This window comes from Pelmatolapia mariae, linkage group LG9 (assembly GCF_036321145.2).
Source record: "Pelmatolapia mariae isolate MD_Pm_ZW linkage group LG9, Pm_UMD_F_2, whole genome shotgun sequence".
NCBI lineage: Eukaryota > Metazoa > Chordata > Actinopteri > Cichliformes > Cichlidae > Pelmatolapia > Pelmatolapia mariae.
In genome coordinates this window covers 31,224,607-31,251,719 of record NC_086235.1, presented here as the reverse complement: position 1 = coordinate 31,251,719, position 27,113 = coordinate 31,224,607, and the positions used below count along the sequence as shown (strand labels likewise).

The 27,113-nt window shown below is 40.8% G+C and overlaps 1 protein-coding gene across 2 annotated transcripts; it reads right to left on the bottom strand.

Annotated features, from left to right (window-relative positions):
* Nucleotides 1-1,032: 1,032 nt before the first annotated feature.
* waca (WW domain containing adaptor with coiled-coil a) lies at nucleotides 1,033-27,082 on the bottom strand. 2 transcript variants are annotated; one of them, XM_063484163.1, is made up of 13 exons: nucleotides 26,829-27,082; nucleotides 26,598-26,628; nucleotides 25,594-25,786; nucleotides 16,019-16,110; nucleotides 15,267-15,382; nucleotides 15,053-15,168; nucleotides 6,804-7,055; nucleotides 4,420-4,542; nucleotides 4,090-4,241; nucleotides 3,641-3,765; nucleotides 1,690-1,885; nucleotides 1,478-1,605; nucleotides 1,033-1,390 (listed from the first exon to the last, which is right to left on the bottom strand). In XM_063484163.1, exons 1-13 carry the CDS (start codon nucleotides 26,867-26,869, stop codon nucleotides 1,321-1,323), a joined length of 1,635 nt encoding a protein of 544 aa, XP_063340233.1. In that variant the 5' UTR covers nucleotides 26,870-27,082; the 3' UTR covers nucleotides 1,033-1,320. The 2 variants fall into 2 exon arrangements, with proteins under 2 accessions (XP_063340233.1, XP_063340234.1); XM_063484164.1 differs by having other exon boundaries at nucleotides 4,090-4,238; nucleotides 26,829-27,081.
* Between the last annotated feature and the right edge of the window lie 31 nt (nucleotides 27,083-27,113).

Here is a 27,113-nt window from a genome sequence, read left to right as displayed (position 1 = left end):
CATTTGACCTCTTGTTACCCTGCACTAACTCAAGAGGTGCTCCACATACACCCGCCTGCCTCTGACCCGCTCGCAGTTGTGATACATCTCCTAACCTTGGGTGCTTTTGGGAAGAGAGAAAAAACCCAAACAAAAAAACAAAAAAAGTGTGGATATTGTCATGATTTAGCTCTCATCACAACAACTCTTTATAAATAAACCCTTTTCTTATGTTTACTTAAAACTGCACTGCTATTAGCAACTGTACAAAGGAATGAACCAGTGATGACACCTGAATGTAAAAAACAGGAACAGAAACAGTGGGAGGGTGCGGGAGAAAAAATGGAGGGGTGTGATGTCTCAGGAGGAGGTGAGGCAGGGCAGAGGCCAGGGGAGTGGAGCGGGAATGGTCCAAAGCAGCACGCCATCATGTCTTTTTTTTTTTTCCTTTTTCCCATCACTCACTCATCACACCATCAGGCACTGTTTATTTTCAGACTGGGAAATGCAGGGCCACCAGAAAGCTGCAAAACGAATCAGTGAACCACTGGAAGCACAGACCCACACAGAGGGGATGTCTGCCACGCCTAAGTACATGTTACAGTTCACCACGAGAGGGTGGAAGGAAGAGAATCTAGACAGAGCAGATTTGAAGAAAAAAAAATTAAAAATTAAAATAAAACCCAAACTACATCGACGACAGTGTGTTATGCTTTATGCTAGGCTTCTGTGTAAATAAATGGCTTCAAAACATCCTCCTCTGTTTCCACGCAGGTCACACATGCTCAGTGGTTCAGCGATCTATGAACTGACAAAATGAAGCTGTAAAGTCTGCAGACGAGTTAACATGAAGGAAAAGGCTAGCTAATGAATGTAGCCGCCTAGGCGTTGATTAGTCTGGATGTCAAAAGCTTTGATAGGCATGGCTTTCCATGGCTTCAATCTACAAAACATATTTACAACATAGATAATAACATCTACAAGAAATCTACACCCCCTCCCCGTCCGCCCGCCAGCCACGGGTTTTTACAAAACAAAGTCTTGTAAATTGCCCTCCCCCCTTCCCCTCATCCTCCCACAACAGCTCTTCATTTCTCCCTCTTGGATTCCCAGCCCAACGGTCCAAAGCAAACCTGACTACAGCTCCTGTGTGTGTGTGTGTGTGTGTGTGTGTGTGTGTGTGTGTGTCTGTGTGTGTCTGTGTGTTTAGACTGGGCTCAAGAGGAATTGAAATTGAACAACCCGTTCTCCCTCCAGCTTCCGACTATGTGCAATGGTTCTCCCCACCCCCACCCCCCCACTCTTCTCCGACACCTGCTCCGACTTGCAAATCAGAAGTTCTCAGACCATAAAAGAATTCTGATTCTTCAGCTTTTCAAGTTCTTTGATTTGCTGTCTCAGAAACAGTATCCTGTGGGGAAAAGGCAGAGAACAATGAGTTATGCGCAGGTGTGTTTTACATCATTAACAGGGACTCTTCTAAAACACAGACCCTCACCTCTGCTCACGCAATGTTGCTTGTATTTCACAGACTCTGACCAAAGACCGCAGGTTTTTGAGCTCGGTGCAGTTCTCGGACATGCAGATGCTGCCCATGGTGTGAGCTTCTTCACGTAGTCTTGATGCCTGTGGGGGTTAAGATGAAAATCATTTGAATGATGCTTTCATGAAGATGTAGCCAAAACCTGTGGAAATGCTAGTGGTACAGACCTGCTTCTCTGCGTGTTCGGCGGGCCATCCCTGCACGTGTTTGATAAGGTTCTCGTTGAAGTGGGCAGCCAAGGTGGGGGTGAAGGAGCAGGAGGGTCGGGCTGCTGAGGGGGCAGGGGGAGCGGAGGCCGAGTTGGAGGCGTTGCTGCTGCTGGAGGCGACGTGGTTGGGACCTGGGGAGGGACTCCTCTGACTGCTGCAGTAAGCACAGTGTTGGGGAGAATGTGAGCGATGTGCATGAACAAACTGGCCTGTGACAATCATACAGCAGCCCTCTGAGGTAGAATGCTGAACATGATAACGTAAGTTTCACAAGATGTCTCAGTTATCTGTATTATAGTTACAATCGATAGATCAACATAGTACGGTGATCTAGAAGAAAGCTGGCACATTAATGGAACAATATACTGTTTGTGTGTGCAGTGTGAGATTTTCAGGCCTTTGTTTGACACTTGTGAGCAGCATGCAGGCAGCTGACTGATGTCAGGCCAGATCTATCTGGTTCTGTGCTGATTTGCAACAGCCTGATGGTCAGCTGTCCTGGAATGTGATCAAGTGTTTGCAAGGGTCCAAGTACAACAAATGTAATTGTTCTGCTTGGTGTTAATGTGCACTTTAAATACGCAACACAATAAACACAAAGCACACTGACTCGAGCAAGAAACACTGTCAACAGCCTGTAATTTGAACTTGCTAACTCATAATGCTAGTATAGTAGTTCCCAAAGTGTGGGTTGAGGCCTCCTTGGTGGGCCGTGATAAAAAACAGAAGTACAGCCTGAATTCGACAGGTTGGCCAACTCTGTTGTTGTTTTAAGTAAAAGAAGCAGCTTGACATGGCATAATAGTAACTCTACCCAAATAGGCATTTAAAGCCACTGCAATTTACTTTGGGTAATTTGTACAAAAATAGCTCTCTAGAGTGATGTGAAGCAGTACTTCTGATGGAGTGAGTGATGGATCTCCCCCCCCAAAAAACTGAATTCGTCCACTTGATTGCCTGATTCATGCGAGACTGTGACATGAAAATATGGTTTCAAGACCCCTGAGATACATATTCTGCACAAAAAAGGGATAAATATGCTGAACTATATTTACTTTGCTCTGCTGCACTCTAAACTCAGTATGTTACCATGGATATACGTCAGCGTTAATTTATAACAATGTCAGATATAACAGAATATTATTGTTTACAAACAAAAACAAAAAATTTAAATCCTCTCCCCCCCCTTAAACTAGTAAGAGGCAATGTCAGGGCAAAAATAAAAAATATAAAATACAATAGAAGCTGAGCATAACAAGCTGACATCAAAGTTGGGCGGTCCTGTAAACTGGGAGGTTTTGGATTAAGCTTAAGCCCCTTTTCCATTAGCACCAACTCAGATCTCAGATTCTGACTTTTGGAATTGGATTTTGAATAATATCTGCGAGAGTCTGCATGTACAAGAGATAAGCTCAGAGGAAAGTCATGTTCAAACCTGTTCACACTAACACTAAATACACTTCACAGCAGTAATGAACACCTCCAATCAAAGGACTGCTGCACAAAGTAAATCAAGACCTAGAAATGAATCAAAGAGCAACTCACTGTTCCATCAACAGCCAGCAGAGGGAGCAACAACACCACAAAATGAAAACTGAAAACAGCTTTTGAGAGTGAGTGTATTTTCGCTAATGCAGAATTTCCACTCTCTGATAGCAGATGTAGATGAAATCAGTGCCCAGAGATTAATATGTCTTAATTACTTGTAACCAATTCTGCCCTCAAGAAGGGACAACCCAAGCTTCATGAACTCACGCATATTGACACCTGAACCCAAAAAACATCCCTTGTTTCTCTGAGAGCTCACCTACTCATCATTCATGTCATAATTTCAAGCAACCCCCCCCCCCCCCCCCCCCCCCCAAAAAAAAGTGGGATTTATAAAATGAACTGTTGTTCAGACACTCACCCTTGGCGCTGGAGGGTGCGTGGGGAAGATGTGGTCGCATCATAACTGTGCTGCTTATCGCTGGAGAGGGGCTGCTGGGATGTGGGCTGGGGGTGAGATGCCTGCTTTGCTGATGGCGTGCTTACCTAAAACAACAAGACAAACAGCACGTCATTTCACTGAAACAGACTACTGCTATACACAATGGCTTAATCTGAAGTATGTCCGTCTATCTCACAAAACAATACATGAAACAGACTGACAGTGTCAATCGTGACTGTAGGTGGATATTTAATAAATTCAAAAGACTTTTCAGACCTGTTAAAATTCTTCGGAAATCATTTCACGTTCATAATTGCAAACTATTGATTTTTTTCCCCCCTCCTCTGAACTTTTATTTTCCTTGGGAAATATTCAATATTCACTAAGCTGGGAGTTTTCAGTACCTGCCTACTATCCTACTAGCTTACTTTTGGCTGTGTGATGACAGGCTGTGTGCTGAGGAGGGGCTTTAGAGGACCAGCGTTGGTCTGTGGTGTGCTGATCCTCGGAGACACATAGGACCTTGGCGATGAGGCGTCTGATGTTAATGACATTGGTGACTGGTTCGACTGCTGAGCTGCTAGACATAAACAAAACAACAAAGTCACTCTAGGGAATCAAAACAACTTCAAATACAACTTCTAAGTACCTCACAGGAAACACACAGGAAGCCGACGCAGTCATTTCACAGCACACATAAGAGACGACATAAGCATACAGTGGTGGTATAGAAACACTTGTGTATGGGCTTCATTTACCTTGGTTGGATAGTTGAGCAGCTTGAGAGAGGATAGTAGTGATATTGAAAGCTGACGGTCCAGCAGTGAGAATCTTATGAAGCATAGACTGTAATGAAGCTTGTGTGACGGCAGCTGTGAGAACTACAGAGAAAAGCAAATGGACACGCGGTTAGAACTGATGACACGAGTCCTGCTACAAGAATAGTTTAGGTACTGCACTGCAGTAAGTCTGACAGTCAAAACTCAGATATGTCTCCTATAAACTGGTTTAGAAATTAGAAATAAAAGCAGAGGCTATCAGTTGTGTGTTTACAGAGATGTTTCCGGTGGGAATATAGTGGTGATCAGTGTTATTCAGCACAAGTGATCCTGTTCATTGACCGAGATCAACTCTATGCTGTGCAATATGACACAGTATGCACGTCCATATGTCTGCTGCTTTGATTGTCAACGGCATCTCTGAATAGTGAAACCCACCTGTGAGAATATAAATGTGAGGACATAACAGGCCCTCATTTATTCCTTTTTTGTCTTAAAAAATATATATATAAAAATATTTTTCTCCTGTATGTTTGTAAATGAGATGTCACACATAAGGAGAGGGAAAAATCTTAAAACTTCAGACCCACACTGCTCTCTCATCATATATAGCTCATTCACATATTTGTAACAGAAGGTAACAAGGAAATTTGATATACATACATATCACGTACCTTAGCCCAAGTTATTATGCTGCTACAAATACACCCCACGCATAACCTGCTACCAGAGACATTTAAATTATTGATCAAAAATTCTCTACACAACCTCAGAAGCCACTGACATCAAGACCAGGAAGCTCCTGACCATGCACAGAGGGTTTCACCCTAACTTCAGCACCCTGAGGCTGTATGCTAAGCTGAAGGAAGACTGGTAAGTGTCAGTACCACAGTCCAGGATGAGATAACGAACACCTACGAATACATCAGGAAGATGGCCCTAACGGACCGCGTGCTTAGTGAATACCTCAGGCAGCAGAAACCCGAGAGAGAGGGGCAATAGGAGAACCATCATGGAGGGTCAGGCCCCTGCATGGTATGTATTACCAGCAAATAGAGGAAGTGGCTGACATCCAGAAATCCTACCAATGCCTGGACAAAGCTGGACTGAAAGACAGCACAGAGGCAATAATCATGGCAGCATAGGAACAAGCTCTGAGCACAAGATCCATAGAGGCTGGGGTCTACCACAACAGGCAAGACCCAAGGTGCCCCTGACACAGTCCAGCACATAACAACATGGTACGCCATAACCAAGTGGATGGCATAGAATATAGAAACATCTGTGCCGAGTATGGCCTGGAAGTCTGGAGGTCAAAATGGGAGACCACCCCTTAGGGTGGTTGAAAATGAGCTAAGCTAAGATCCCGTGGAACTTCCAGATACAGATGGACGAAATACTGATGGCTAACCAACCAGACGTAGTAGTGGTAGTCAAGCAGAGATGTCCATAGTGATAGACATAGCGATACTGAATGAGAGCAACATCAGGAAGAAGAAACACAAGAAGCTGGAGAAGTACCAAGGGCTCAGAGAAGAGCTTGAGAGGATGTGGAGGGTGAAGGTAACAGTGGTACCAGTGGTAATCTGAGCACTCAGTGCAGTGACCCCCAAAGCTAGGCAAGTAGCTCCAGCAGATCCCAGGAACAACATCCGAGATCTCTGTCCAGAAGCGCGCAGTCCTAGGAACAGCAAAGGACCCTGAAGCTCCCAGGCCTCTGGTAGAGGACCCGAGCTCGAAGGATAAAGACCGCCCGCAGAGGTGAGAGGGGAATTTTTTTTTATTGAAGTTCCCACTACTATGCCAGGGTTTACACCATGAGCTGGTACCACAGTGACTCACACTTGTAAACATTGAAACCCTTTCCATTATCTTCATCCCGACCCTGGAATCGTGGACATGACAGAGTCTATCAAACTGAAGCAGGATGACTTCTAAGGACATCTAGCAGCCATCTGGTACATTACAACACATTCTAGACTTAGAAAACTCTGTGCTGTCGTTCCCATTTTACAATTAATGCATCTCATACCACTCTGACAGCTGAATCTTTCCTTTCAGTGTCACATGGTCAGATACCATGTTCTCATCTAGCAAACTCTTGCTGTGAGGCATTCTTCATCCAGACATCAGCTATGCAAACAGCACCACGCTGACGATGTCGAGTTAGGACTCTACTGTGCTCAGACTAACAGGACAGATTATGTCAAAGCTTCTAACAACGGTGTCAGAACAAAAGCTGATAACAGTAGTTAATTTCAGCGCCTTCTTGTAACCAGTGGCCATCAATCACCGTCTCTGCTGCAAGCTGAATGTAGACAAGTTGAATATGTCAAGCGGCTCTTAAATCTATTTCTTCTTACCTTCGTTGATTTTTGCCATGTCCACACTAGCGTTGTTGAGCTGCAGGGCAGTCTGAAGTGCTGGGAGAAGCTGTCGAAGCAGGGTGGGGTCCTGGAGGAGCGGAGGAGCTGGGGATTGAAGGACTGGAGACACGGGTACTGTAGACGCCGACGATCCAGGTGGGCCTGATGACGGATTCAAGCTCCCAGAGCCAGATGACGACTGAGACTGGGTGGCAAGTGCTGCTGCAGGCTTTTCCACCTGGGCCGACTCTGTGGAGCAAAAAGATAAAGATGCAGTGTCATCAAAGATGGAAGTCTGAAATCCATTTCCTCCAATAATTTATGGTCCAACATAAAACACAAAACCTTAAAAAAAAAACAACAACATTCATCTGAAAAAGCCCTGTCCAGGAACTATCGTTCACTTTCCAGCACAGGGTGATATGCCAATAAATGCAAACAAGCCTCTGTGATTGCTTCAACATTTAACACATCCCTGCAAGTGAGACACCTGGTCAAACAGTCAGCATGTGAATGCTGCATGTGGTTCTGTTTCTGGTCTTAGTACTTTAAATCAGTGTTGTGGCATTTGATCAGGCTTTACAAGACTTTCTGCTGTTCCAGCTGGATTTTATAGATTGTGTTTCAATGGAAGAACAAGCACTATGCCAACACCTTCAGAGGCCTGTGCATGACTGGTTACAGTATGACTGCCCATAAACGGGGCAACAATCTAAATAAAACTGAACCCTTATGATTCATCTTATTTTTTCTTGGTCTGAAAACAAGAATTCAGAACCCCCCCCCCCCAAAAAAACAAAAACAAAAACCAAAAGCGCTGTTTTAACAGCACCCTCTTTCATCTGCGAGCAAATTCACCCTCCTCAGAGTGCACCCAAATGCTTGTTGATGGAGCTGCAGAAGCTGGTGATAGCCTAGCATACTCAGCCGGATAGTGGACATGCGCACGTACGTGCTCATGCGCATGTACGTGCTCATGCAAGTTGTGTTTGAGTACTTTGCTCGCACTATACATCTGCACAAGCGGCACACCGCTTTGGTTACATCCTTAAGTTTACCTCTTTCATCCCAAATGGGCAACTTGATATTTATTTTAGTGATGTCAGCGTTAACGTGCCATCATCATGACTAACGCGATTAACAATTAACCCATCTGGAGTGCAGGCTGAGTCAAAATCCCTGAAACACAACGCATTTCGGGCAGTTTGTCCAAAGTTTGTTCATTCTGCGCTCCAGATGGGTTGAGCGCATTAAAAATTTTAATGGTGATGACCGCGTTAACGCTGACAGCCCTAATTTTTTGGAGAAATTAGTTGTCCATGTTTGGACTCCGGTGTTGCAAACGCGCAAATCAGTCCGTGCATGATTACATTGCTCCGCCTATCAAAAAGTCTGCGCATGCGCAAATGTATCGCCCGTTGTCGATTATTGGTTGGAAAATTTTTACATATCGCCCAACCCTAATACACAATACTAATAACATGGACTGCTGTAGTGAAGCATGCCACTATATGATGATTTCATGTGTTCATACAGTCCTGATCACAGTCCTGTTCCATAACCCTCAGGATCATTTAAGAAATTCCACATGACTGTCTACTGCGCCCCATCTCAACAGCGATGGCGCACTGCGAGAGACCCTACTTAGGCAGTTCAACAACCCGAAAACATTCAAAAAGGGAAAGTTTTTTTCCCTTTGCCATCAGAACGTCATGACTGAAAATGACAATGAAATGCACATTTCTGCACAGATTTGGCCTTTTAAAGGCATGAGGTCCTAAACTTTTGATCAGCTGTAAAACAGCCTGTTTCAGTTTAAGTGTTGTTTTCAATAAATTGGATGCTCAAAAAAATGTTTTGTCTCACTCTCATTTCTTCTTGTTGCATGTTGAAGCTCTACTTGGAACCTTGTTAAGATCCAACCATGCAAATATGATTTTTTGCCATTTTTCAAGTGGTCTTTAAGTTTTGATCAGGACTGTATTAGGGCTTGTGTATGTTCATTTTTGTCATTTGGCCAATTTAGTCTGCATCCTTATAAACAGGTTCAACACGCTTCAACTATAACTACCTTGTGAAGCACTAAAAGGAGACTCCGCTTTCATTTTTACAGTTTTATAAAGGTGGTGAGAGTGATATACAGACGTTCATAGACTGAAAGCTTGTGATTAGCGAGCGTAGTGCTGTGGAGACCTGTGGCTGTGGAAACCTCTGTTTTTGTCTGACAAATATCAGAGCTCACAACCCATCCAGAAGCAATGACAGGCAAGCCTAATGTCACATGTTGTTCACTTTGATCTTTTAAGCGTGTATGTAGAGCTGGGCGATATAAGATTTTTTCATATCACGATATGTTTTTTTCATTTCTGGCGATAACGATATATATCACGATATAAGCCAAATAACTATATTTGTAAGATTCAAATGTGCCGTTGCTCACAAGTAAAATGTGAAATAATTAGCAGCTTGTTTTAATTTAAATATTTATTTCCCATAATAAGTTCAACAGGGTAGATGTACTTAAGGAACATGAAACTTCAGTTTCAGATAAATAAAGGCAAATATTGCAAACTACACAAAACGCAGCTGCTAAAGCGTTTAAGTTTCAAAATAGAACAAACAAAACAGACTACTAAATTGTCAATTCCACTTAGAAACAAAATTTTAATTCTAAAAATAAATCTTAGTTTGTTTTACAGAAGAACAGACAAAATTGACTAACTTTTGTCAATATCAAATAAACTGAGAACTAAAAGGAAATTCTCAATCTCTCCTTGTTGTATAGCTTAGCTTTTCAAACAGTTTTAACAGTGACTTTAGTCTGACAAAAGCCGAATGACGAATTAGCGCTTTCAGTCAGAGATTGAGCATGCACCGGTTTATTGTATTTCCAGACTTGCTTTCGGCACAATTTACAGTGCGCGCTACTCTGTTTTTTGTCAGACTTGAAATAGCCGAAATACCTTCACACTACGGAACTTCTATGGCCCTTCCGTTCGACAATCTCTCCGGCATTGGAACCATCATTGTTTTTTTCTTCGGTAACCTTCGCTCACGCTCTCGGTTGATTTTTCTCTAGTCGGCAAACTCATTTCCTTCATTACCTGGGCAGCCCGGCTGCAAAAACAAATACACATGTGCGCCTTGGCACTTGTGCTGTACGTAACAAGTCACGTGACGTGACGCTGCGGCTGTGATTGGTTCGGCTCTGCGCTACTTAATTTGGATTGGCTGTTCTTTTTTTTTTTTTTTTTTTTTAAGAGGACAAGAGAGATGAGGCCTATCGCAATAGTTAAATTTTTCTATCGAGAAAAAGTTATTTCGCAATACATATCGTTATCGTTTTATCGCCCAGCTCCACGTGTATGTTATGAATGCTTGTTTGTTCATTTTTAAAAGCTGTAAGCATCCTTCATATAATTGCTTTATTACAGCCTGTTAGTTTTGTCCAGGTAAAGACAAAAACTTCCAGGAGGTAATTTTTGCATTGAGCAAGTGTGTGATCACCACGTTTTAAATATAGCAGCAATTACCGCCTGCTGGGTGTCTGTGGACGGTTAGAAAATGTTAACATATTACTGTAAATCAGAAAGATTTAATGAACATATCTGTCAGGTATGTCATGTACTCTTCTGTTAAGCAGGAAGCAGTATAAGGAGTGGTTATTAGATATTCAGAAACAGGTTATTCATGATAAATGACATCCTTTTCTCAGTACACCACTAGGGCTGTTCGATATAACGATATATATCGGATGACGATATAAAAACGTCTATCGTTGCATTTTACGCTATCGTTTGTTTCGTGGTGTCACAATATTTTTCATTATTTTGATGGTCACTGTAGTGGCTATATCAAATTCCTAAAGTTCTCTCTTTCTCTTATATTTAATATAACCACACTACAGACAGACAAGCACTTGTTTTTATGCGTTGTAGTTAGCAACAACGACGGTAAAACCACCGCTTGTTTATTTTCCACATAAACCTTTCACAATAAAGCTCAAGATCCTGTTGAGACTTTTCAAAATAAACTGAATCACGTGAAAGATGCAGAGTATTTACGGGTGAGAAGCAAAACAAGAGCCGCCAGGTGCTAAAAAATAAACCTTAGACTCAAACGTTAGAACAGGCTTTTCCCCGCAGCACGCTGTGTAATAAATACTCACAAAGAAAACGGCAGCCGTTACAACCTATGTCTAAAAATGTATAGAGCTGGGCGATAAAACGATAACGATATGTATTGCGAAATAACTTTTTCTCGATAGAAAAATTAAACTATTGCGATAGACCTCATCTCTCTCTTGCTCTTAAAAAAAAAGAAGAACAGCCAATCCAAATTAAGTAGCGCAGAGCCGAACCAATCACAGCCGCAGCGTCACGTCACGTGACTTGTTACGTACAGCACAAGTACCAAGCCGCAGATTATTATTATTAGTAGTAGTAGTAGTAGTAGTAGTAGTAGTAGTATTTCGTAGTGATGTGTCGGTCGCGAACGAAATGGCTCTTAGAGCCGGATCTTTGACGTGAACGACGCGAGCCGGCTCCTTATCGCGACCCGTGGGTTGTTTTTTTTCTTTCTTTCTCTCACCCTCTCTCTCGCACTTTATTTCCGCTTCACCCTGCACACGAGCCTTGCGCTTTGCGCTGGGAAGAGGGGGGAGGGGCGGTAGTTACACTCGCAGTAGCACAGGAACAGAGCGGGAGGGAGAGAGAGAGAGAGAGAGAGAGAGAGCGAGAGCCAGGGACAACAACGTCACATTAGAAAGGTGTAGTAATCATCCACAAATATTTTCAGTTGCGGATGATAAATGATTCAGAAAGTGCAGAAAGCTATACAACAAGGAGAGATTGAAAATTTCCTTTTAGTTCTCAGTTTATTTGATATTGACAAAAGTTAGTCAATTTTGTCTGTTCTTCTGTAAAACAAACTAAGATTTATTTTTAGAATTAATGTTTTGTTTCTAAGTGGAATTGACAATTTAGTAGTCTGTTTTGTTTGTTCTATTTTGAAACTTACACGCTTTAGCGGCTGCCTTTTGTGTAGTTTGCAATATTTGCCTTTATTTATCTGAAAAAGTCTCATGTTCCTTAAGTACATCTACCCTGTTGAACTTATTATGGGAAATAAATATTAAAATCAAGACAAGCTGCTGATTATTTCACATTTTACTTGTGAGCAACAGCACATTTGAATCTTACAAATATAGTTATTTGGCTTATATCGTGATATATATCGTTATTGCCTGAAATGAAAAAAACATATCGTGATATGAAAAAATCTTATATCGCCCAGCTCTAATGCATCAGTTAAAACACTGGACTCCAGGTACGCGACGCCCAGCTGGAAACACTTCACGCAAGTCGAGCTGCCCGAGATTCACAGGATTTACAGAAAATGTTACATTTTTGTGATTTATATCGTTATCGGACGATAGATGTCTTAATATCGGGATATGAGATTTCAATCATATCGCACAGCCCTATACACCACTTCATTACATGCTTGTTTACTTTTCAGAAGATTACTACTGACAAACGCTTAGCAACATTTTGCCTGGAACTAGCATGTAGCAGCCTTGCTTAAATTCCTATCAAAATAATAGAAGACAACCACGCTCCAGGAAATCATTTACCAGACTGTTCAAACACACAGCATCAGGACCGGCCCACTCAAATAACTATTTCCATCTACACACAGACAAGTTTTCTGTGTCATTGAGAAATAAGCCAATAACACGGGGACAATAGGCAGACTCGGTAACAGATTGTGTGACTGTGATTTTTAAAGAACACAAAATCTCACATGATAGTGAACAAGTATTTAAAAAAACCTCTTTAAAACTTTGCGCATCTTATTCATATCTGCATTTCAAATTTAAAGTGTGCACAAACAGTCATGCAGTGGTCACGACTTTGGCCTCACAGAAGGACGTCCTGGTGTTTGTGTGTTCTCCCTATGACTGTGTGGGGTCTCACCCATCGGAGGCAACTGCTGATTTGAAACTAGCTGTAGTTTCAAATCAGCAGTTGCTGAATGTTGCTAATGTGAGCACTAATGGTTGTCTCTGCGTTAGACCTGTAAGAGTCCGGTGAGCTTTCCAGTACCCTGCCTTTTGCTCCAGAACTGTTGTGATAGGCTCCAGCCCTCACACGAAACTGAACCGAATAAGCAGTAAAGAAAATGGATCGATGATTAGTGTGCAAAGATGAAATTATTTGGGTTCACCAGCAGCTCTAGTTCTGCAAAACAGCCTCATACAAAATAAAAACCTTCCCTGATGTTGGGTTTGGGTCTCTCTGTGAGGCAGTGTAATTAGCCAAAGACTGTTTGATGCTTCACTCTGTAACACAACTGTAGTTTATAGATGTGGTTGTAGTTCCAGCATCTCTAGCGTAAGATCTCTTCACAGTCCCTGTTTTTCCGGGGCTCAAATACAAATTTATCAGGGATGTGTGTGAGTAGCTGACTACTCGATTTAGTACTGCTGCCCGATACTTGGCAAGAGAAACTGCAGTCTGTTAACCTAAATATATTTTATTAATGCCTGATCTCTGGATCTAAGACGTTATACAGCGACTAGCTGCAGCTGCAGGCCCAGCAGATGGCAGCACCGGTGTAGCTATGATGGGAACTTGTGAGCATAAAAGATCATTTAGAAGCTAAAAAGTCAGCTGGACCAGTGGGAAATAGAATATTCTGACACTGTGTCCATTCAAACAAAGCAACACATGTACACATTCAGCACAAGCATGTGGACGCTAACCTGAAACAAAAGAAGGCTGCTAGAATTAGCACAGCTAGAGACCCTACAGCCATACTGATACTGCATGTGCGCACAGCATAAAGTGCATAATATTTTACACACACAATTAGGGCTGTCCCATATGACCAAAATCTCATATCCCGATAACTACATATATGTATCACAAAATAGTGCTTTTTCTGTAAATTCTGTGAATCTCAGGCAACTTGACTTGTGTGAAGTGTTTGCTGCTGGGCGTTGTGTACCTGGAGTCATGTTTTGTGACCAATGCATGAAACTATATATTTTAGATACAAGTTGTAACAGCTGCCATTTTAATTGTGAGTATTTATTACATGGCGTGCTGCAGGGAAAAGCCTGTTCTAACGTTTGAGTCAAAGGTTTATTTTGAGCACCTGACGGCTCTTTTTTGCTTCTCATCCGTAAACTCTCTCCACACTCTTTCACGTGATTCTTGCGTGGGTGGTAGAGGAAAAAAAAAATTGCCGTTAACAGTGTATTTTGCAACACCACGAAACAAACGATAGCGTATAATATGAAACAAAAGATGTTTTCATATCGTCATCCGATATATTTCATCATATCGCACAGCTCTACGCACAATAGCATTTAAAATATGCATCTGTTGCTGAAAAATGTGATTATTAGAACGTGGTTCTAATGGACACTCCATCTCACTGTGCTCAATTTACTACTCATAAAATTTGGTGATTAGACTGATTTTTATCTCCCATTTCATCCACTAGTAAATTGGTTGAAATAAAGACCATTAATATTTACCAAGTGATATTAAAACACAAAGCGCTTTGGCAACTTTTGCCATCGAAATAAAATAGAAGGATTGTACAGGATTGCAATGGGAGATCTTCGGCTCCCTCTAGAATTCCGCTCAGAAAGTAGTCCCAAATCTTGTAAAAAATGCATTTCATATTATCCAGTAGGAAAACAATGCAGCGATTTTGCAGATAAATTACTACGATCAAATCACAGTCAATAATTCTGTGAAATGTAATGATCTGGTGTCAAACTGACTGCAACAGACTCTACCCGACTTGGTTGAACAGACAGAATGTCAAAATAACAGCTATAATTAAATAAACTGAGATGTGTTCCCTTAACTTCACAGCAGAAATGAATAGCTTTGAACTCAGTTAGCTTTAGCTCACTGCCACAGTACACAACATAAAACCTCAGCAACACTGTTCAGTCATTTGGAGTCTCAGTAGCTTGGTAAAGAGTTCCTTAGCATTGATCCACCAGAGAGCACCTCAACACCATCATTACTGATGAACCAGTAATAATCTTTAAATGTATTTTATTTAGCTGTGTAGAAGGACCGTTACTGATAAACATCTGCCATGCCAAGCAAAGAAACAAACACACACACAAAAAGTAAACAAAGCAGTTTTGACATAGTATGATCATAAATAGCAGACCCGATTAGAACAGTGCATGATTTAATAGTGTGTGGAACACTTACTAGGTCCAGTAAAGCCAGGGGCTGCTGATGCTTGCATAGCCTCCCTTCTGTAGTCCCTGTCCTTTGGGAAACTGTTGACAACAGCAGTCTTTGTTGCCTCTTTTTGCCTCTGTTCTCTATGAAACGCATACAATACAAATTAACCATGCATGCATTCTTTATGTGACAATACTGGGACAAAGTCCAGCCTATATAATGAAATACTTTTAGCTACCTCTCCAGCCATTCTTTGGGCTTCTCCCACTGGGACACTTCTGTCCTGCAGTTGTAATAGTATTTCTTTCCAGAGGAACTGATGTGCTCTGACCAGTCATCACCAGGTTCATAAGGCTGAAAAGAAATATATATTTAGGAACATGAAGCCAATGAGACAGAATGAAAGTGTGTGTGTGTGTTGGCAGGTTCTGATGCAAGAGCTTGTAATACAATCTGAAATGTAGAGGTGAAAGCAGAAAGCCTAGGAAGGCTGTTTGCAGAGCAGCTTTGTAAGGAGGGAAGACTCATTCTAGAGACAGCTTTGGCTGTTAAGGCATCAGACTGAAAAGGGTTGCTTTTTAAAACATTGCTGTATTGTCACTGAAGTTTTTTTTCCTTCTTCATTTCCAGCATTTAGAAATAACCTAACGAATTTAATCCAATATTATGAGGTAAACAGATAGAAAAGAGCAGAAACTTGAAGCTTACATATCACTGAGAGAAAAGCAAAGTAGAAATAACTTCAAATAAAAGCGCAAGTATATGAGTGTAAGAGGAGGATTACCCTGATTTATGTGTGACATGTGCTTTAAGAATGTCATAGGGGAACTTAGATTAAATGAAAGTGCCAAAAAACAACACTTTTTTTTTACACCTGTGAAACGACACATCAGCAGGTGCTGCTGCCAAGAAACAATTCAGTCTATTGCACAGGATAGACAGACTTTAGGCCGTTATAGCTTCCTGTGTTAAGGAAGAGGTGATACTTACTGTGTCTGAGGTCTTGCTGGGGTTAGAATGTGAGTTGGAGCTATGAAGGGAACTGTGATTGTGAGAATTTTCCTGTGGAGAATAACTGGTCCCTGCAATGAAACACAGCATAGGAGAGGGAGCGATCCATGAGTAACACACAAAAAACAAAGTTCACTGGCATCACCGAGTGCCTGGATGAAGCAGACTGTGGCAAGCATCAATGTTCTCTTGGTCAACTTAACTTCCAGGTTGTACTTTAACAAGTAAGCTCCATTAATGTAACAGTGTTGGTATAAATTTATTCCAGCTATGTGGCCTATCAAATAATTAGAAGCTTAAAAATCTGAGAATTAAGCTGCCTACTTGATACATTTGAAGACTGCCAGCACTTCAACAGGTAACAGAACAAGTACAACAATCCAATGGAAACAGTGAACCTGCTTTTGGATATGAACTCTCTCATCTTTACCGAGCTATTATTAGATGCTACAAGAGTGTGCATTTTGAGATAATATGCCATAACATTTTTAAACTGCTTTGGTGATATAACTATATGTCAGTGAGGCAGAACAGCAGGCAAGGTACGCGTGACAGAAAGGCCTCTGGTGATTATTGTTTCTGCACATGCAGCATAAGGAGATGAATGACTCAGTGAGCATCACTCTGTATAGACTAGATTCTCTAGCGGTGGACACACAGGCATCACTACAATGTGCTACTGGTGCAAAATGAAAGTTTCAGCTTATAAACTTTACTAGCTTGTAAATCATCTCATTTAATAATTTTTATTAAAAAAACCTGACTAGCATCTTAGGTTTACAACCCAAGAAATAATTTGAGCATATTTCCAGGATAATTTTTGTGGCATACGGCTGGTCAGACAGATCAGTCCCATCCCATACTAACACTCTTTATCCATTTAGAAATTACACACACAGTCTCTTAATTACAGATGCTCAAAAGCAACTGGACAACTGACTGAAAAGCAGTTTGTATCATTTCACTGGACCTCTCAGGTCCAATGCAATGTGGATGTAAGTGAAGACTGAATATCCAAAACAGACATATTAACCAGATACTGGGATCCTGAGCTGGTGCCTCAATGCCCGAAACTAGAGCAGGGCGATATGGCCAAAAATATTTATCACGCTATACATTTGAAAATTTGCGATAACGATATAACTGATGATATAATTGATGCGAGACAAAATACAACTCCACAACTTTACCATCGCAAAAACCCCCCCATCCATTTATTTTCACTTAAACAAGCAGCTGTTTTTTATGTGCATTGAAGCTATATAAAAATTTAACAGTGCAAATGCAAATTCCTTGCTGAAAGTTAAACCAAAAGGCATTTCCAGTAGAAATGGGCTGACATATCCTGAGCATAACCATGTATAATATCCACTGAAGTTAAAAAGAGGTGCTTTGCAACATTAAACTGCAGTGTGCCAAATAAAAGTCAGATATTTTTTGGACCATAAGGTGCACGGGATTATAAGACACATTAAGCGAAACAAAGCAGTCAGATAAATCAAACTTTATTCAACTCATTCTTCTTGCTTCCTCCACTTCTGTACCATTGATTCATTAATGCTGTATTCTATCACAGCTGCTCTATTCCCATGTTGTTGCAGTATATCAATGACTAACCTTCTATTGTGGATGGATTATCTCAGTTGTTCTCCTGACTGAAGTTTGGTCCGTTTACAGCATCCTGCCATGCGATTGCATTTGTCTCTAACCATCAGGAACCTTCACGTTAACTTTTATCGAGTGGAAAAGTGTTAGCGTTCATTCTCCAGCTTCACTGTTTATGCTAACATAGCTGTGTCGCTAGTAATCACGTAGCACATCATTATAAACCACCTAGCCCAACTTCAGTAACCTTACAAACGTCACTGCTGTTTAGTTTCCTGTCTTAATATATGTTGGAAGTGATAGCAGAGCTGTGCGTTTGAATTTTTTCAGAAATCTCTCAGTCAGAACATGCTATATCATGCTTAGGTAACTAGCGAAACTAGCGAGCTAACTTCCGCTAACTGTCTGCTAACTTCTAACTCCGTTAAATGTAATAAATTCTGTTTTCATGGATGCCTGGATGTTAAACTTCATAGTTACACCTGGTAAAGCAGCAATGCTGATCGTTTTATTAAAGATGAAAGAATTTAGACAGTTTTTAACTCTCAGTGATGCTGCAGTGTTTGTTTGACTTTGGGAACAGAAGTGGACGGAGTTTAGGACCCAGATTACTCCCAGATTTACGAGGACCTTAGTCTGACAAATATGGCAATAATGACAGCCGCTTGCATGTTCTACAAATAAATAAATAAATAAATAAAAAGTGCTTTGGTGGGTATCTGACAGACAAACGCCAAACCAGTTCCACATCACTGAAGTGGCACCATTTTTACAAACCAATTCTGGTTCATCCGTTTCACTCAACGATCCGCTTTCCCCCTTCTCATTCTGCGTCGCCGCCATGTGCGTATGAAAACAAAGGCACTGCGCATGTGCGTTTTACCCATATTCTATCGCAATATTTCATTTTCTTATCGTTGCCTAACATTGTACTACGGGTGGGTTTTTATAATCGATTTATCGATTAAAATCGATTCTGGCTTGGATAACGTGAAATCGATTCATTAAAATCCTGAATCGATTTTTTAATATAAATTTATTTTGCCCGAAATGCCAGAATCTCAGGTGAAACCTCACAAAATTTCAACAACCACCAAACAGCTAAGACAGTAAATGAGAGCAGGTACACGGATTCTGCACAAGGACGTAAACACACGGACCCGCGGATCAGAATCAGTGAGATGTCGCCTTTCTCACCTGACGGCACGGACACGGTCGGGGCTGAAAGCCGACAGCTCGCTGATTTTGATCTGTCGGCGGGTCCGCGCTTTGTGTTCATGCCCTTTTTGCGCTGATTCTAAAGCTGTTAGTTTTATCTCTCTCCAAACAATATTGACCGCACCAGCAGCAAAAGAAGATCCAAACTACGCTTCACAAAAACATCGTCATGAACTCCCTCTGACCTTTACTGTTTTGCTTCCACCACGATAAAATCACACTTCATGCACAGCTCTCTCTCTCTCTGTACTTCAAGAACAGTTTCCCGTCTAAAAATCTGTTTTCTGCATTATTCGCTTGCTTGTTACGCACAAGTCTACCGTTGTTTACAGCGCTGTCGGCCGCTGTTCTTTTTTTCGTTTTACATACTTCCGAAAAGAAAACCTAATTTCTGCCGTTCAATACTGAACAAATTTAAACTTTTTAAAATTATGCAAAATGCAAAACACTTAGCCGTGTCTCTAATAAAACCGCTGTAACATCAGAAGTAACGTTCATATGTTGATTAATGGTTTTCTTTCGTTTTTGATGTACTGCAGAATATTTTTATAAAATCCCAGGCCAGGAAAACCACCTTCATGTTTTTCTGTGTTTTATCTTCAGCTACTTTGACACAAAGGCATCTGCTGTGACGCTTACACCTTTGATAAAGTCTTGCGTGTCAGTTTCCTTTTTATAGATACAAAAATATGTAAATGTACTGATCTGAATTATAATATTTCTGACTGTCAAAATTTCCCAGATTCAAATCGAATTGAATCGAATCGAATTGAATCGAATCGTGGATCGAATCGATTCGGGACCTTGTGAATCGGAAACGAATCGATTCTAGAAATCAGTGACGATACCCAGCCCTACATTGTACCGGTATTACCGTGAATGGTATAATATGGCCCAGCCCTACCCGACACTATACATACCGTCCTCCCACCAAAACCCCACCTGCCAAATACCTTCAAAAGTTGCCCAATTGTACTCTAAAAAAGATGATAATTAAATAAAAATTAATGCATGAGGTCAAAAACTATGAAGAGATATACTGACACTTTCGTTGACGAAATGAAATGATCTGGAGAGCTGACAGCCAATCAGAATCACAATTAAGTTGTGTAGAGAGGCGGGACGAGTTAACTGAGTGAACATGTGGAGTAAGTTTCACTGGTTGAAAACAGGATATATTTCAGTCAACTGAATCAACTTTAGATTTAGTCTACGATAATCTTATGATATTTAGTGAACTAAAACAAAGAATTTAGAATCCTAAATTATGACTAAACTAAATCTAAATTTTCTGTCAAAATTACACTGTCAGACCAACTGAGTATCGGTTTACACGAACTCAATCTGTACCAAATTTCAGTACCAGAGCATATCTGGGTTTGAGGAAGAACAAGCGAAAGACCATGTTATATCACTCAATGTTGAAGACAAAAACATTTTTTAAAAACCTCCCCCACACACACAATGCTTTCTGGAACATTTCTAGTACAAAGCTAGCCACACATCTAATCTGACAAAACAGCTGGTTAAACACAAACTATCTGAAACCTAAAGGGTGTACCAAGGCCTGAAAGCCAAATTCACCAAAGCACAGTTAATATCTGTCGCCAACGTGTAAGAGGACATCATCAGCTTCACTGACATCTTCGGGTAGTTATGTAAGTTGGCTAAGGTGGGGTTTTCTTCCTCCTTGGCTCTTTCCTCCATCAAGTCAAGAAATGTCAACTCATCTGCTCGTGCAAAATGAATTTCATCCTGCGTGATCAAATGTTTGTGCATGTTGGAGCATTGGGCATTTTCCCCTTTTTGTTGTGATCAGTCATCACTTAAAAAAGTACTCCATTACACATCACTCACTAAAGAAAGTGATTAGTTTCACAACATTACAATACTTTGTTTCTCTGTAAAATGACCTGAAACCCTTCATCTCAAAATTACCATCGAACAATTTAAACCTGAGGCTACAGTCCCACACACCAATACAAATCCCTGTCCTTATGAGGACGCATATATGATCTTTCTCTTACTATTTATGTATCAACACAAAGCTGGCAACCCAAGGCAAACATGAAAACCAGTCGCCACAGTGATTCTACTTTGGAAGCATGAACAGGTAGAAACAGGCTGTAGCCTCACTGCTCATCCCTTTGTTAGCTGTTGAAGTTCAGTGTCTGTTTGCTAGGCTGGGGTCAGCATTTACTCAGCTTTAACGTCATTCTGGGTTCTTCGCTAGCTTAGCGTTAGCTGTGTCTGCAGGTACTTGCAAAAAGTCAAAGTTGTGTTAGCAGCATAATGCAGTTGTTTCTGTCTTGGATGCAGTTTGCACTTCACTATTGTTCTTTTGTGCAATAAAAGTAATGTCCATATACACGCTGTAGACTGTGCCACTATTTTGCTTCTCTTGGACAAACCGAAATCAGCTGATTGTAATGCAAGTGGAACCGATAAGAAAAATCAATAGGCAGGCAGACTAACAATTCCAAGGAATTGAACTACTGGGATTCCCATCTCAACCATGAACTCTTTTTGTCAGAAAATAAATGTACAAAAGAAAAAAGTGCAACTCAAAGAATCCAAGTCTAATGAGGGATCTTCAACTAAAGCACCGACTTCCGCACGAGCGACCATAAAAATAGTTCCATAGCAGAAACAAATGTCTCTAAGATTAACAAATCCAGTTTGATTTTTACAAACCAACCAGAACTAGAATAAAAATAGCTTTCAATACCCAACACTGTCAAAGCAATTATGACAGAACAGGCAGCATTTTTTTATCTACTTGTTATTCTGCAAGCTTGCTTAGACATGGATACAGTAATTCCACAATAAACAGCAGAAAGCCCTGAAAGATGAAATGCTTTACTGAGGAATCATTCTCACCAAACAGCAGGTATGGGACATCACTGGGACATGAAGCACACAAGAGACACCTTTAGTTATTAATTAGCAACACTGACCTGAAGAAACTACAAAAATTTAATGTTTCTTATGCATATATGTATATTAAAAGAAAGAAAGAAGTCATTTCTAATTCTGTTACCATAAAGGACTAAATCATTTACCAATTAAATAAAGCAGAATAGATACATGCAGTCAGGTCACCCCTGTACAGCCCTCTGTGGCACGACATCACATTTTAATGAACATCACATCTTTCAGTTTGTTTAAAAATTTCACATTTGAAATAAATTAATTTCACTGATTGATTTTGTTATAGCGACTACCAGATTTCTGCTATCAAGGCATTCCTAGTCTGTAGACAGACACTTCTTCAGGTCAAGGGTAACCCCAAATTTTATCAACTTAGTAATATGAAAGTTACAGTAATATAACACTACAAATGTAAATGCAAAATTCACTACTGTACAGCTATGATTAACCCTCACGTGCATTTCTAAATGCCTTTTCGTGTGTGAGATATGTAGCACCAATCTGTAAAAATGGCACTGTCATTCAGACATGAGGCACTTTTACATGGATGCTGCCACATCTTTAGACACTCCCACCACACTGACAGAACACTAATACTTATTTTATGTTTGAGTGGAGGTAGCAAAAAGGCAGTCCTCTGACAGTTACAGACTGCCTTCTACCTGTAGAAAGTGTTTGTTGCTGATGGACACAGTGTACAAAATATGGGCCCGTGGACAGTCTTGTGTTGGTGTTTATCTTGCTGTATTATTTGATCTTTGAGGACTTGGTGAATTACACTCTCACTGCCTTTCCTACTCCTGCCCACTCTTCAACCAATCAACTGGTTTGATGGCTACATAGGTCTTTGTCCTCCAGTTACGTATTTTGGAGGACTGGATGGGAGCAGGTTCGCTGTCTAAACGGGAACACTTACACAGACGAGACACATTGGCAGGACCACAAATTATACTTAATAGCACTTATGTGGCATTCTGTACACTGCCATAAGTGACATGACAACAGTATATCAAGTGATATGTAATGCATAATGTTTTCTTTACAAAGACCCCACATTTTAATATTTGGCTACTTTGTCATTATAGAGAGTACCTATAATAGTAGTTATAAAAGTTAAGAGCGCCACTTGTCTGAAGAGCACAGTATCAGAGTTACTTGAAGTAATTAATGTGCAACTGAAGGCAATAGTCATTTTGAAAAAGCTTATCTGATTCTGCAGATATGTAAATAATGCAGAAGAAAAACTTCTAGAAATATCTGGAAGCAAAACCAAAATAATAATAATAATAATTTCAAGTCCTATTAACAATTTGCTAAAACTCAAAAATAATAAAGTTCATATCTGCTAAAAAGATTGATTTCAGCAAATAATAATAGTAACAATACTGCGACACAGCTATTCAGAAGAAACTGCAAATAAGGAAAAAAATCATACAGAAGTTAAGACCGATTGTATTCCCTTACTGAAACCTCCAACATGTCAGTATGACATATCGACATATTAAAAGTGTTGACTCAACCGCGGGACAGAGACAAAAATCACATCTAACCGAACACAAAAACTGCTACAACACAGAAACAGGAACCACAACCAAAATTTAGACTTTCTACAGGAGAGAAAAAAAATACAAACATACTGCCCAGTGAGTTATTTTTCCTTGACTTAACACATCTGCACGCTGTCACATCATTTTACTTAATTTGGACTGGTTCTTTCTACTAACCCTCACAATGCTAAGTAAGAAGTGTCCACAACTATTTACTCTGAGGCTGTAAAAATTTGTGAAAGGATTACGATACGAGTTGATGAGTCAGTGAAGCTCACCTCTGATGGATGACAGAGATGCTGAGATGAGTTGTTGAGGATCGCCAAAACTTTTCCATCAGTAAGCATTTTAGTGAGAGTAACACTGCTATTAGCTGGTTTCAATGAAACTTTCTTTGAGGCCAACAATCCACTCATAAGATTTGTGAATGTGATCAAAGTATTTATCAGAGGCAAAGTGCGATGTTTAGGACACTCAAACATCAGCTATCATAACTTTGTTTATAAGCAGCTGTTGCTGTTGTTGTTGTTGTTTAACCGGCTTGTTGTCAGCCGTCCACAGATGGAAGGGTAGCATTTCGTTTCCGCTTAAAAATCAGTAACTGCGACAATGTCTGGAAATTCTGGACATTGTTTATGCATGTTTTTGTGTGTTAAAGCCCTAACTTTAGTTTAGGAAAAAAGGTTTCAGGTGGAGAGTAGGAGGGGAGCAGAGATAAAAAGGGCAGATGACACTTTAAAGCAGTTTTTAAGGCAAGTTTTGTTAGAATGTTTATCAGATTTATCTGGTATGGCGCGCTAATAATATTAGCATTACCCATTTGAGAAACCCAAGGATTCAAAGCCTTAACATCAGCTTCACTGAGAACACACACTGTCCCTTCAAGTGTTGAGTTGCTGTTTTCTGAGTGAGTTCCTTTCCAGTTGTAAATGTAAATATTCTGCTAGCAGTCCTTGTCTGAACGCTTTCAATTTCACATCTTTGCCTGTAGGAGACTATAGTCTTACAGAGAGAGAAAAAGAGAAAGCAGACCAGGTGTTGCTGTTCAGATTGGATGTCGGTCCATCTCTGCAGTGCTCCAGGCTAGTCATTTTGCACCGTTTCAAACATTGGGCTGAACATTATTAGACTGCTGTCATTGTGGATTCTCCCACATTAGAAATGCTTTATATGCAGAAATCTAATTGGAGCACCTGTAATCCTGCACTGAATTTTTGGCTCTGTGGTTCATGATGGGGAATCTTGTTAACCCTAAACTGTCAATGCATTTGTCTTCGTCACAGTACAGACTTCATGAAACGGCATTTTAGAAACATTTCAAATAACAAATTGCAGATCAAACAATGAGGGAAAGACAAGACACACAGTTTGTAGGGGTATGGATACACTTCCTACACTTAAAAACATGCAAAATGGATCTTTGGTGCTGGAATGTAATGAAATGTGGCCAATGCCTAAAGGTCAGACTAGTTAGCAAACAGCTGTTTTCGTCTGGAAAAGAAAGACACGTGCCGTCCTTATATTGTGAGAGCCTATCCATCACGTGGCTGCTTGCATGCAAACTTGTGGCGCTGTTACTAGTGTTCGAGTAGTATTAGATTGCTGTAGTGACTTTTTACAAAAAAGTGACCAGGACAGCTGACACACTCAGATTCCAGAGAGGAGAGCATGTCTGAAAAGGAGCTCAAAACACCACAATACTCCACGCATGGACTCAACTGCTTGCGTGCCAGTTACTCAAAGTTTACCAAAAAGTCCACTTTGACAAAACTGTACTGAAATAATGTTGTTAAAATTAGCAGTTGACCAAGGCGAAGAAACAAAAGCAGTTACTCCCCTCCACAAAACGTGTCCTTCAAGACTTGAATGTCTGTGCAGAGTGTGGTCTTACTCTGGTCTGAACTTTAACTGTACTCACAGAACATCTACCTGTGAGGTTGGAAACCACGATAACCGTTCATTCAATCAAATGCAAACTGCAGAGACTAATGCTCAGTGGTTAAAATTAAAACACATAGCGACAGCTTAACAACGCGTTTATTTTAAATTTGTTTGTTCAAAAACTACCACGGCCGGATTACCCACAGTATAAAACCTGACAGCTGCGGTTTCAATACTGAAGCACTCAGTTGTAAGAAAAAAAATAAAAAAAAATAAAACAGCACCTCACTAAGAGAAAGAGCACCTGTTTCTGGAGTAATTAAAGAGAGCAGCTTTATTTCTTTCTAAACTCATTTTATTCACCGCTCTCACCTCCATCCCTGTCTCTGGCCCGGTGCGTGTGGACACCCTTTGCTCTACTGTGTCCCGTGCTGTCGATGTGCTTGTTTTCAGGGCTGTCAGATCTCCTGAGCATCTTGCAGGGAGGGGTGACGTCTGAAGAGTCTCGCATCTTGTCATGCCGGTGGTCCCCTCCTGGATGGCTCTTGGATGAGTATTTGAGAGTCTGTAAACACAAATCAAACGCCTTACTAAAAACCTCACACTTAAAATAGGTCTACGCTTCTGTTATCACCATTAGCAGGTTTCTAAAAGCAGCCATGGTGAGCACAGTCCTCAGCTCTTTAAAGTACTGTCATGTCATTTCATTCATAGTTTCAATGATGCAGAAATTAATTAGCACGAGGAAATACATATATATATAAATCGAGCAGCTTATTTATCGACTTCGCCCCTTCTATAAGCTTATATTTAACAGCCACGTTAATTGTGCCCGTATTTCTGCTCATAACAACGTATGCATGCAAACTAACACATGTTAAATGACGAAGTAAACAACATTTTATCCGACCTACGAGTATTAGCTCGCCATTTCACTTGGCTATCGCGATTTGAATTAGGTAGTGAATACACTGGTTTGCTGTATAAATATCAAGCACTTTGATATTAAGGAAGCTTAACTGGCTATATCCTTAAAATGACAGATTGCGGTCAGGCCCTAATCGGACTGGCTAGCAAGCAAGCTAACAGTAACAAGCTATCATTAGCTTTCAGCTGTAATAAAACTCGCCTGTACCTTTTCCAAAACAGCCGACTTCGACGAATATGTTCACTCTGTCAAGTCTTTACTAGCAATGCTAACGTTAGGATAAATTTACAGGGCTTAAATTGAGGCTTTAAGCAAACCTTTCTACTTTTTGTGTTATTTTCCGCACTGACTGGGGCCTGTTGTGGTCTCCAGAAGCCTGCACTAGAGTGTCCATTTTAATCTTATTTGCTGCTAGCAAGCTAGCAGGAGACGCTTGGCTAACAAGTACCTGATAGGGCTGAGAATCTCTTCGGTCGCACCTGCAAAGAAAAAGGAAACAGTTGTGAATTTTAAGCTTCAAATGTCAATGTTCAGAAATCGGTGAAAGCCCCGCAGCGAGTGAGGGATACAAGTTTCCACACAGTTATTTTGGTTTCAGTAAAAATGGCGGATTGTCAAAGCGTAGCTATGAGGAAAAGGAAAAAAATCTGAATAAGTAAGGTTAAAAGGAGGTGTTTACCCATCGCCGAGTCTCGGTTGTTTCCTTGCATACATTACCATCAATGCCGTGTTAGTGTGATTGGAGTGGGATGTGAAAGACTGATAACTGCACTATGTTTTCGTGTTGATTCAGCGACCTGAAATCACCAGTTATTTTTCAGCCTAGCTTCTGGGTATTGCAATGCTAAATCGGCTGCACTGGTCGAAAGAGCGCCCTCACTCAGTCCATCTCCCACTCTGGCTCACAGCCGTGTCTCTAACAGCCGAGCAAACGTAGCAGAGAAGCTGAGCTGAGACCGGGGTT

Bases quoted from the DNA above. Each gene is read 5' to 3' on its own strand.
- waca (XM_063484163.1), bottom strand. From the start codon at position 26,869: ATGGTAATGTATGCAAGGAAACAACCGAGACTCGGCGATGG. The intron at 4,543-6,803 runs GTAAGAAGAAAT...TTTTCTCTGTAG, and splicing joins CATGGCAAAAATCAACGAAG to TTCTCACAGCTGCCGTCACA. The intron at 1,886-3,640 runs GTGAGTGTCTGA...TGCTTACTGCAG, and splicing joins CGCACCCTCCAGCGCCAAGG to CAGTCAGAGGAGTCCCTCCC.